This window comes from Vipera berus (genome assembly GCF_964194415.1).
Source record: "Vipera berus genome assembly, chromosome: 6".
NCBI classification, from domain to species: Eukaryota; Metazoa; Chordata; class Lepidosauria; order Squamata; family Viperidae; genus Vipera; species Vipera berus.
Window position 1 is genome coordinate 10590941 of NC_138208.1, and position 12958 is coordinate 10603898.

General features: G+C 44.6%; 1 protein-coding gene across 2 annotated transcripts in view; it reads left to right on the forward strand.

Annotated features, from left to right (window-relative positions):
* Positions 1-12958, forward strand: part of ELAPOR2 (endosome-lysosome associated apoptosis and autophagy regulator family member 2) — a 108771-nt gene that overhangs the window by 45183 nt on the left and 50630 nt on the right. For both annotated transcript variants that reach the window (XM_081331542.1, XM_081331543.1), the window contains exons 3-4: positions 5084-5279; positions 7046-7193. In XM_081331542.1, the coding sequence (XP_081187668.1) occupies positions 5084-5279; positions 7046-7193 (344 nt within the window). The remainder of the gene's footprint in view (positions 1-5083; positions 5280-7045; positions 7194-12958) is intronic.

Sequence of the window (12958 nt, forward strand, 5' to 3'; positions counted from 1 at the left end):
GAATAGCCAAAACTCCAGAAGACAGGCTTAAGATACAGGAGGATCTGGACAGACTCGAACACTGGGTGCTATCTAACAAAATGAAATTGAATGGTGAAAAAAGTAAGGTTCTACATTTAGGCAGGAAAAATCAAATGCACAGGTATAGTATAGGTGGTACCTTGCTCAATAGTAGTAACTGTGAGAGGGATCTCGGAGTCCTAGTAGAGAATCACTTCAATATGAGCCAGCAGTGTGCTGCAGCTGCCAAAAAAGCCAACACAGTGCTAGGCTGCATTAACAGAGGGATAGAATCAAGATCAAGTGCAGTACTAATACCACTTTACAATGCCTTGGTAAGGCCACACCTGGAATACTGCATCCAGTTTTGGTCACCACGATGTAAAAAAGATGTCGAGACTCTAGAAAGAGTACAGAGAAGAGCAACAAAGATGATTGGGGGACTGGAGGCTAAAACATATAGGGAACGGTTGCTGGAATTGGGTATGTGTAGTTTAATGAAGAGAAGGGTGAGGGGTGACATGATAGCAGTGTTCCAATATCTCAAGGGCTGCCACAGAGAAGAGGGAGTCAAGCTATTCTCCAAAGTACCTGAAGGCAGGACAAGAAGCAATGGATGGAAACTAGTCAAGGAGAGAAGCAACCTAGAACTAAGGAGAAACTTCCTGACAGTTAGAACAATTAACCAGTGGAACAACCTGCATCCAGAAGTGGTGAATGCTCCAACACTGGAAGTTTTTAAGAAGAGACTGGACAGCCATTTGTCTGAAATGTTATAGGGTTTCCTGCCTGAGCAGGGGGTTGGACTAGATGACCTCCAAGGTCCCTTCCAACTTCTTCTTCTTCTTCTTCTTCTTCTTCTTCTTCTTCTTCTTCTTCTTCTTCTTCTTCTTCTTCTTCTTCATCATCATCATCATCATCATCATCATCATCATCATCATCATCATCATCATTATTATTATTATTATTATTATTATTATTATTATTATTATTATTATTATTATTATTATTATTATCTTCTTTGGGAATTGGATAAAATTGCCTGAACTGACTAGTATTAATTTAAGTTTCTCTGCTATACCATAAACAATAAGTGGCCTAATTAAGGCTTTTAGAATTCTTTCTGGAATAATCTCTGTTGAGTCCTTCAAAAAGAAGTACATAAGATTAATCCAAAGATGCTTTTCCAAGAGGCAACTAGACTTTTTTTGTTTTGTTTTTGAAGATATTTTGCTTCTCATCCAAGAAGCTTTGTCAGTTCTGACTGAATGGTGGCCGATGGAAGGATATATACTTACTCTTTTTGTGAGTCATTGCAGCCACTTGGAGATTTATTTGTGGCTTCAAACCGGCCTCAACCATTCGCAGAAAGAGTGCTAATAACTAAAAGACTACAAGGAATATAAATCCTTCCATCCTCCACCATTCAGTCAGAACTGAAGAAGCTTCTGAGAAGTGAAACGACTTCAAGGAAAATGTCGATTGAGGCTCTCAAGTCATCCAGGTCATGGCTGTCCCAAAGGTGGTCTTTCAAGAGGCAAATGGACTTTCTTGTTTTTCTTTGAAGATGTTTCGTTTCTCATGCAAGAAACTTCTTCACTTCTGACTGAATGGTGGGGGAAGGAAAGATTTACATTCCTTGTAGACACTTGGTCATTTGCATTCCTTTGGAGAGCTGTTGAGGCCACTTGGAGGTTTACCTGTGTCCTCAGCGTCACCTGAGTAGTACAAATAGGTGTGGAGTCTTCTTGGAACTGCTGAAAGGACTGTGTGCTGTGGAGCTGTGCTTTCTGTATCTCACTGGCAGTTGTAAAAAATTTCCAGTACTCTCCTGGCACAAGGGTTCATGGGCCCTCCATTAGAGATATTTGAAAAAAAGTGATTTTTCACTCAGAGTCCTCGGAGACATTAATAATATTTGGCTGAGTTAGTGGTTGACTGGACTAAGTATGTAAAGAAAGGAGTCAACCCGATGTTGGATGGTGAATAAAATGGCTAAGATTTTGATTTTGTACAAGAATGGAGAAAGCTACAGCACTACTTCAATAATTAAACATCATTCAGAGTGGATGTTCTGCTGATTGTCATTTTACAGGACCAGAACTGGTAGCTAATTTTTTGTTGCTCAGGCCCAGAATGGACTTCCGGAAGCGGCATCCACACAGAGAACCGGTTGTTCACATATCTGAATGCCACCACTGGACCAAAATATACCCCGTACTTTTCATGATTGATATAGGTTGCAGAATTCTACTTTTTAGAACATACTATATTGAAAAAGATTCAGCTTCACGGGCTATGGGAGTTGCCTGTTGCAAAACCAGAACGACGAGATTCGAGAGAGATCAGCATGGAGAAAGCCAATAATGACTTGATCGCCCATAATCAATCAATCAACCATAAAGCTGACATCAGCCAGAGCATAGAACAGGGGTAGGCAACCTTGGCTCTTTTATGACTCGTGGACTTCAACCCCCAGAATTCCTGAGCCAGCCATGCTGAGGGGAAAAGGAGAGGTTTCCAAGCTGAGCCATGCTGGCTGAGGAATTCTGAGAATTGAAGTCCACGAGTCATAAAAGAGCCAAGGTTGCCTACCCCTGGCCTAGGCCGCTTTATGACTCGTGGACTTCAACTCCCAGAATTCCTGAGCCAGCCATGCTGAGGGAAAAGGGAGAGATTTCCAAGCTGAGCCATGCTGGCTGAGGAATTCTGGGAGTTGAAGTCCACGAGTCATAAAAGAGCCAAGGTTGCCTACCCCTGGCATAGAACAAGTCAGAGAAGCAGTGCAAGATTGGAAGATGTGGAGAGAGCTGACTCACAGAATCGCCAAGAGTTGGGACACAGTTGAATGGATAATATCATTATCGTCAATCCATCAATATGGAAAACAGATCTTACTGTTTATATTCTATGAAATACCAGCAACATTTCCAGCACTCTCCTTTTGGGGGAAGCTGAAGCTTTTGGGAAGTTTTGAGAATTTGTTTTTCAGGGAGAAGAGAAATAACATGAGATTACGTTTTCATGAAAGGCAGCTTAGCAACCACGATCAGGTGTATCTCTGATGCAAACTCACCTGGGAACCAGGTGTGTATTCTTGGTCTCCCCAGGCAGTCATCAGAAGCCCAGAAGGCGTATTCACCACACCGTGCTAACCCAGTGGCCCAGCTAATTGCACTGTGTGAAGTCTTGCTGAGGAGTCTGAGAGAATAACAAATTTAGTTACAAATCAAGTCTTCCAGTGATTCCAGATATCCAAAGTGATTCTTTTGCTATTAGTGGCAATCGGCTGCTGATTAAACCAGGCAACAGCTGGCATTCTCAGAGCAATTCCTCCTTATGGACACATGTACTATTAAGGCAACAAACACACAGCCCTGGATTATGGAAAGAATAGGCTAAGCTAAGCGATCAAAGGATGTTAATGAAGCAGCAGAGAACTTTATCAATGGCCTAAAACCAACCTTGGTTCTAATTCATTGCATGTTCAGCTGAATGTATATATAAAAATTCTGTGCCTCTCTGCTGCAGGTCAGGAATGAGTTAGGAGAATGTGTGCATTGTGGTCAAACCTGAAAGACAAGTTTGGTCAGAAGGCACACATATGAATGATATTTTCCACTCCTAGGTAGTTCCTCCTGGTAAGAGGCCCATCACAGATAAACATTGCAAAGAAAAGACCATTATGGAAATTGTGTGTTATCTTGTAGATGAATTATGAGTAGAAAATCAGAAGATGACCTAAAGAATGTTGGTTGGATCCTTCCTTCCTTCCTTCCTTCCTTCCTTCCTTCCTTCCTTCCTTCCTTCCTTCCTTCCTTCCTTCCTTCCTTCCTTCCTTCCTTCCTTTCCTTTCCTTTCCTTTCCTTTCCCTTCCCTTCCCTTCCCTTCCCTTCCCTTCCCTTCCCTTCCCTTCCCTGTCCTTCCTTCTTCTCCCCCTCCCCTGCAGTGTTAGAACACAAGGAATAAATTCTGGTTAAATATACCAAATTATATATTTATTTTGAGCTTCAAGAAGCAAGCCACCTTTTATATAAACCAGCTACAGGGGCCACATATCTCTAGCCAGATGTTATGATCCCTCTCTGGTTGCCTTGAGAGGTTTTGGTGGCAAAGTTCACAACTTCAGCCACACAACAGGCAACAAGTTACTACCCAAACTGTTGAAAAAACAACAACACCAAACCTCAGCAGGAAAATGTTTGTCCCATGTAACAAATTCACTGCGTTGCTGTTTCACTTTCAGTGACTTTGAAGTAAGAAGAGAACGTGGGGTCTGCAACCAGCCCCTCCTCACCCTAACCATTCCCTACCATACATAGTTAAAACATGAAGGTCCCTGAATGCAAAAAACGGGTGGATAGGTTGAAGGAAAAACATCTTCATCAGGGTCCAGTCCAAGCTGGGAATAATCAAAATGGAGACCGCTTTAGAAAGAAGGTTGCAGTTTATCAAAGAGGAGAGCCAGACAGAAGCTTGGCTCTGGGAAAGCTGACCACATGTAGTAGGGTGTGGTGGGTTTTTATACCTTCTTGAGCTTTTGTTTGGAGTTGTTCCTGTGGCATGAGCTTTGACCCGAGTCTGAGTGTGCCTTTCTGGTATTCTGATGTTGGTGGGTTAATCCTATTTATGTCCCAGAGATCAAATCCTGCTTTCCTGGGCCTGGGGCTGATGACTGTTGGATTTTTTTTGGTGTGAGGGATTGTTGATTCTAGGGATCTTTGTCTTCCTAATCCCAGCTTCCTGACTCCAATCTTTCCAACAAGATTATCACATCTGCATTTCTGCAGACCTGGTTTCTGTCTGGGGCAGAGAGACTTGGCCTGGGGGCGTTGGTTTCTGCCTTTAAAATCCTTTGGGGAAATATATTCTGCCTTTTTAATATTTCCCCAAATATTATTTCTTTCTCTGGATTCTTCTCACAGGTCTATGGAGCAATTTAGTGCAATTCCCCGAATTGCTGCTACCATTGTTGTAAGCGAATAGTGCGATCAATGCTTTTTTTAAAAAAAAATGTTGTTAGAACGTCCAGTGAACGACTTGCCTTTTGCCACTAATGATTTGTAAATGTTTTCCTTCTCAGCTTTCTCTTGTGCTTCTGGGGAATATCTGGAAATGAAGAACCAGGTCTGCAGTAAATGTGCTGAAGGGACTTACTCGTTGGGAAGTGGGATCAAGTTTGATGAATGGGATGACCTGCCGGCGGGATTCTCTAATGTAGCAACGTACATGGACAGCATACTTGGCTCGGCCGAGAGTAAAGCCGACAGCTGTGCCAAGTAAGAATCTTATGGGTCTTCTGGTCTCCAGGACCTCATTGAGAGCTAGTCCCTCTTCTCCTTGTGTATGTCAAGGCTCCAATAGTAGCCAGAAGATGCCAGTTAGAGAATGTAAACAGGCACCCACCTACCTGGCAATAATCTGGTGTAGGTTTAGCATTCAGAAGGCCAAGATTCTCCTAGCGATCAGTAAGAGAGCATGAAGATGTATTACAAAAATCATTGAATGCAAGAGTCAGGAAGAATTGGAAACGAGATGCTCTGATCTCTGTCCAATGCAGGGATCTACACATTCCTGACTGAGGGTCATCATCCAGCCTTTATTCAAGCATCTCTAGCAAAGGAAGGTAGTGTCACGAACTTGAATTTGGGCAAACTCTCGGAGCCCCTGGAGCAGGGCTTTTCAAGCAGTGGTACGGGTACCACCTGTGGTACATTGGCTCCTGGCAGGTGGTACGCGACCATCCTAGAAAAGTGGTAGCGGGGGAGGGGAATGAGCTGAACCGGTGTCAGCACCGCACAAGCCTGAGTGAGAGACGGCTGGAGCTGCAGGGCTGTCAGGGCTCAGCAGAAGCACCAGGATCAGCGCTAGACTCCAGCTGGAGCTCGGCACTGATCCCGGCGCTTCTACTGAGCCTAGAAGAAGCGCCGATCAGCTGGAATGTTGCAGCATCTCCAGGGTCTTGTGATTTACATTCAGATGCTTGGCAACTGGTTCATATTTATGACGGTCACAGCGTCCCAGGGTCATGTGAAGTGACCAAAACCTGCTGCAACCACCCAGCAGATGGGGGGGGGAATAAAAACCAAACACCCCCCCACCCCACCCCCGCTGCCAATCCTCAACACAAATGCTCACAACCATGAAAACCTTGGACAGGAGGAAGAGCGCCGCCGGGTGGGCAGGCAGGTGTCTTGCTCGGCTGTGGCTTGGGGGGCACTTTTTGCAGTGCCATTGTAACTTCGGACAGTCACTAAGCGAATTGTTGTAAGTTGAGGACTACCTGTACTTTATCACTTTTTTCCTTTTTTTTTGGTCCTCAAGTTTTTGACACCTTGCTAGGCGACTGGTGGTCCTCGGATGTTGCCATGTCCTAAAAGTGGTACAGTGGGTGAAAAGGTTGAAAAGCCCTGCCCTGGAGGACAGGGGACCTGTCCCACCACCATCTCCTGGAGTTTGCCCAAATTCATGGCATCAATGACCCTATCTAACCATCTCCTCTTCTGCCGTCCCCTTCTCCTTTTGCCTTCCATCTTTCCCCAACATCAGGGTCTTCTCCAAGGAGTTCTCTCTTCGGCTTCAGGATCTGCCCTTCCAAAGGAGAGTCTGGGTTGATTTCCTTCAGGATTGACTCATTGGATCTCCTAGCAGTCTGAGGGACTTTCAGGAATCTTCTCCAGTGCCACAATTGGAAAGCATCCATTTTTTTTTCAGCACTCAGCCATCCGTGACTATTGGAAAAAAAAACCACCCATAGCTTTGACTGGAGAAGGAAATGGCAACCCTCTCCAATATCCTTGGCCAAGAAAACCCCATGGACAGTATCAAAAAAGAAAATGAATCCATGAAAAATCTTTTCGATTGCCTTCTTTAAAAAAAGGGAGCCCCTTCCCAAATTCTAGCAGTTTATTAAAAAACAGCCTATTGACATGCGCTAAATAAATAAATAATTAAAGAGCCTACACGTTAACAGTTTGTCATAAATCTAAACTCAAGATGCCTGGCGGGTATAGAATAAAGCTTGTTTCTCTTTATATTTTTCCAGATCTTCCTGGACCCCTCGTGGGAATTACATTGAGTCCAATAGGGATGACTGCACCGTCTCTTTAATCTACACGGTCCACCTGAAGAAATCCGGTTCTGTCTTCTTCGAGTATCAGTATATTGATAACAACATCTTCTTTGAATTCTTTGTAAGGGAAACTTGTGCACTATATCAACCTTAGAGTCGGTGGAAACTAAGGCACGATATTCCAAACAGAGGATAATTTTAAGATAGTTTCTTGGCATTCTCAGCTGTGTTTTCTTTAGGGCTTACAAAGACATGATTCTTCCCCACAATAAGACAGACCTCCTTATTTGACTCAGAGGTGCCAGATCCGATTGGCTGCAGTTGTCCAAGGTCTCTCAGGCTTTGATGCCCACCAAACTGGCTTTGCTAATGGAAAGGTGGCCCACCTAATGACTAATGCAACTTGTAACCTTGCTAAGGCAGACATTCTAGACTTCAGCTCTTTGAGGGTAAATTCACATGATTTTGGGTGCTCTGGTTGAAGTCTTTGGCTTGGTTCCTCTTGTGCCTCATGATCAGGTTGAGATAGTTTAGAGGTTAGGGTTGAATTGGGTAGGTCATTTTTTTGGCAGCAATATGGAAGTGATTTTCCATTGCCTTTTTCCCCCCTTCTTCCATGGTCCTGGAATTTTCAGTAAAATCACCATAAACTTGTCACGTTACTGAACGTGACTTACTGTCTTCTTTACAGAAGACACTTTACACTTACTGAATGTCAGAAGGGATATAGTGACTAGATTTGTGAGTGTTTGACTTGGCTGGGCAAAAATGGCCCACTCAGAGATTGAGCCAGGATGGTGCAGTGGTCAAAATGCAGTATTGCATGCTAAATTCTACCCACTGCCAGGAGTTCGATCCTGACCGGCTCAATGTTGACTCAACCTTTCATCCTTCCAAGGTCAGTAAAATCAGGACCCATATTGTTGGGGGCTATATGCCGACTCTGTAAATGGCCCAGAGAGTGCTGCAAAACATTATGGAGCGGTATATAAGTCTAAGTGGTAGTGCTATTGCTTGTTTGGCAACTGTAGAAGACCATCTGCATTCATTAGATTTTTCACCCATTTCATTGGGTCATTTGAGGTCTAGGTTTGGTGCCTTTTCAGCTCAAATGGTAGAGCCCATGGCTGTCTGTCAAAGAACCTCCAGACTCCAAATCTTCATTTTTTTCCTACAGCTGCAAGCCATATACATGTGCCCTCTACTTGGTGTTTAGCAGATGCTTTGATCTAGGATCGCTTCCTCACAGCCTCTTCTGGTCTCATTCTTGGTAGTCCTGCATTAACTTTGCAGCATTGGGGAATGTCTCTACGATGATGTCCTTCTAGATGCTTGGTGCATGTAGCATCTCTACCTTCATATCTTTCTCTTATGATTGTCGCTTCTCACTGGGATGGAAAATGTTAAGTTCTGACCAAACAGTGCACAGGAGGGGTGTTAAAACTACCTGCCAAGAGATGGTGGAGGGTGAAGGGATGGAGGGAAGGCACAGTAGACCTTACCATCCAGAGGGAGAGACGATTGTCCCAAGAGATGGGATGAGATCAGCTCCAGAGGAGATGTGGTAAGATTGATTTTTCTGGATCTCCTCTCAGCGGTGGGATTCAGCCGGTTTGCACCAGTTCAGCAGAACCAGTAGCTAATGTTTTCATTGCCCAAGCCCAGAACGGACTTCCAGAAGCGGCATCCACACAGAGAACCAGTTGTTCACATATTTGAATCCCACCACTGTCTCCTCTCTATCAAGAGACAAGCCATCAGCTCACCAGTTTGGCTTCCAAAGACCTACAGCATTTTAGAGCATAGAAGGGCAGTACTAATCTCAAGTCAACGTCCAGAGGAGACAAAAACTTTGTCTTCTTTCTAAGACAATCCACGTTTCTCACGAATGAAGGTGAATCTATGTGTCCCAGGATCATTGCAGGATCCAATCTGGGTTGGTCACTGGGACCAGGGATTTTGACTTCCGAGCTTTTGGACTTGTGGAGCCCATTGGACTCTGAGCTGGGGGCCTCGTGCTGGAGCAGTGCTAGAGAGAAGTTCCCTGAAATGTGGCTCCAGCAGGAGTCCAAAAGCTTGCAAGAGAAAACCTCTGGTCCCATTGACCAAACCCAGATTAGTTCCTGCAATCTAGGTTTGTGTTCTTGCTCAATTATGTAGAATCCAGGTTGATGTTTCTGCGCGTCACGAAATCCTCAAGGGCCTGAAATTCTAAATTCTTCCCTGCGTGCCAAGCAAAATTGTGACGGCTGACACGGACCTGGATAGACGGCGCAACCAAAACCGAAGTCTTGGCCTCACCTCCTTCTTTCCTTTTGTGCCAGGCGTGAATCACTGTCGTGGCCAACTCAGATCCCCAAAGGGTGGTTGCCACATTGGGCGTTCAGCCTTAATTAACATTTGCAGAATGGTTGGAGACACTCAAGAGATACAGACAGGGTAACCTGGCCAAATAATCCTGCCAACCGAAGGCTTAAGATACAGGAGGATCTGGACAGATTGGAACACTGGGTGCTATCTAAAAAAATGAAATTCAGTGGTGGAAAAACTAAGGTTCTACATTTAGGCAGAAAAAACCAAATGCACACTTATAGTATAGGGCAGGGGTAGGCAACCTTGGCTTTTTTATGACTGGTGGACTTCAACTCCCAGAATTCCAGAGCCAGCCATGCTTAGGGAAAAGGGAGAGGTTTCCAAGCTGAGCCATGCTGGCTCAGGAATTCTGAGAATTGAAGTCCATGAGTCATAAAAGAGCCAGGGTTGCCTACCCCTGGTATAGGGGGTACCTTGCTCAATAGTAGTAACTGTGAGAGGGATATCGGAGTCCTAGTGGACAATCACTTAGATATGAGCCAGCAGTGTGCTGCAGCTGCCAAAAAAGCCAACACAGTGCTAGGCTGCATTAACAGAGGGATAGAATCAAGATCACGTGAAGTACTAATACCACTTTACAATGCCTTGGTAAGGCCACACCTGGAATACTGCGTCCAGTTTTGGTCACCACGATGTAAAAAAGATGCTGAGACTCTAGAAAAAGTAGAGAAAAGAGCAACAAAGATGATTACGGGACTGGAGGCTAAAACATATAAGGAACGGTTGCTGGAATTGGGTATGTCTAGTTTAATGAAGAGAAGGGCGAGGGGAGACATGATAGCAGTGTTCCAATATCTCAGGGGCTGCCACAAAGAAGAGGGAGTCAAGCTATTCTCCAAAGCGCCCGAAGATAAGACAAGAAGCAACGGATGGAAACTAATCAAGGGGAGAAGCAACCTGGAACTTCCTGACTGCTAGAACAATTAACCAGTGAAACATCCTGCCTCCAGAAGCGGTGAATGCTCCAACACTGGAGGTTTTTAAGAAGAGACTGGACAGCCATTTGTCTGAAATGGTATAGGGTTTCCTGCCTGAGCAGGGGGTTGGACTAGATGACCTCCAAGGTCCCTTCCAACATCATGATGATGATGATGATGATGATGATGATGATGATGATGATGATGATGATGATGATCCTCCCCCCGGTGGGACTTGTGCCAGCTCCCACCTTTGGCAGATGAGACATTGTACTTCCCTGTCGAAAATGGCTGTCATATCTCTGCTTCCAGTTTCTTCACTTCTAAAGAAAGACACCACCAGTGATTCTGCTACAGAACACAAATTTGCTCCCTGATGCAACAAGCAGCTGGTCTGGTGGTGATTGATTTCTTTTCTTTTCTTTTCTCCCGGCAGAAAAACAGAAGCACAGTCTCATTATAGGAGCCCTAAAGTTGCTCTGAGCTCAGAACGTTTTTTGATCAAAACCTTCATGGTAGCTTTCCAGCCATTCTGCTCTACATTTCATGAGCAGCAGCTAGCTTTAGTTTCTGGTCAAAAGAATAGCCAGGATAACGTTTGCGCAGCATGCTGTGTTGGCGCTAGGTGACTTGTGGCAATCCAGACCTCTTTGGCTTAATGAAATCGTGACTAAAAGAGACATTGGCATAGAATGAAATTCTATCTCATCTCAGGAGAAAGAGTCCTTCAGATAAGCCCCAGTCCAGGGGTAGGCAACCTTGGGTCTTTTATGACTCTGGACTTCAACTCCCAGAATTCCTGAACAGGGGTGTCAAACTTGCAATGTCACGTGACGTGTCGTGACGTATTGTGATTTTTTCCCCCCATTACCGGCAATGGGGTGGGCGCAGTTTCACCATGACGCATCCGGCCCGCAGGCCAGCAGTTTGACACCCCTGCTGTAGAACAAGGAATAATGCCTAACATTACAGAAAGGCAGAACTAAAAACCTAAAAGTACAGGGAGAACAATTCACTAGTCCAGGGGTAGGCAACCTTGGCTGTTTTATGACTCGTGGACTTCAACTCCCAGAATTCCTGAGCCAGCACGGCTCAGCTTGGAAACCTCTCCCTTTCCCCTCAGCATGGCTGGCTCAGGAATTCTGGGAGTTGAAGTCCACGAGTCATAAAGCGGCCTAGGCCTAGGCCAGGGGTAGGCAACCTTGGCTCTTTTATGACTCGTGGACTTCAACTCCCGGAATTCCTGAGCCGGAACGGCTCAGCTTGGAAACCTCTCCCTTTCCCCTCAGCATGGCTGGCTCAGGAATTCTGGGAGTTGAAGCCCACGAGTCATAAAAGAGCCAAGGTTGCCTAGCCCTGCCCTAGTCCATATTTTACCGCTTTAAAAGTAAATGCAGCATTTCCTTTCATGTCTGGAAAAAATATTCTCTAATCCTGTACTGTCAAAGAGATGTGGACTTTGACTTACGTACAAGAGAATATTGGGCCTGTCCATTGGGGCAGTGATTACTGTCCTTATTCTGCAGTTACCTGGCTGTGATACTTATAAGGGAACTTGTCCATCTTTTTTAAATGGGGATCTTGTAGTGTTCTGAGTCTTTGAATCAAGAATCTTTCAGTGTTTGCTTTTCTTAAGCAGACCAAGCCACTGAAAATATCAGCTTGGGACCTCTAGACGTTCCTCTTCAAACATCTGAAGAGTCTCATCATGGAGATTCTGAGTCAAGTTGAGTAGTGAGGGCCACGTAGGATGGACTTCCTAATACTTGAATAACAGAATAACAAGAGTGGACGGGACCTTGGGTGGTCTTCTAATCCAACCCCCTGCTCAAGCAGGAGACCCTGGCCTACACCATTTCAGACAAATGGCTGTCCAATATCTCCTTAGGGTTACAAAACCCATAGTTCATGTATTGCAACATCCATCCTCCATGGCCCTCAGTAGTGATCTGATCTGAAGGAGAAAAGTCATTGGGAGTGTACGTGGGCACACACAAGAGGGTCCATGGAAAAGGTTAAAAAAATAGTTAATATAACTTCACTGATTAGGGTTAGGGTTATGATGCTCTACCAATTCCAGCCTTGTGCTTGTGAAATCCACATTGCTGCCTGACATTAATTATTATATTTTGCCATTTGCAGTTAGAAGCCCACTGTCTTTCAACACACATTTATCCTTGTTCAGTGACACAGACAAAAGTGTTACACATGGATGCCGTAACTTAGTATAGTTTCTCTCCCAAGCCAGCTTAGTGTATTGTCTCTCCCAAGCCAGCCAAACTGGTTACTAGCTTGTCTACTGAATAATGTCAGTCAAGGATCTTAGTGTGCACTGTAAAGTGATTTTTCAGGCTCCTGCAGTGTGACCCAGGTTCAAACCTCACGTGAATCTTAAAGTCACAAAGGCTGCCACTCAGCAAAGAAATCTCACAGTATTTAGCAAAGCTTGGCTTAGAATAGGCACGCAACCTTTTTGTGATCTCACCTAGGAAGAAGGACAACACAATGTTTTATGCAAACTTGGTTCTGTTATGTTCCCACTTGTCCCCCATAATTTCTCAGATTCTGTAATAGTGTGAGGACACACCCTTGGCTT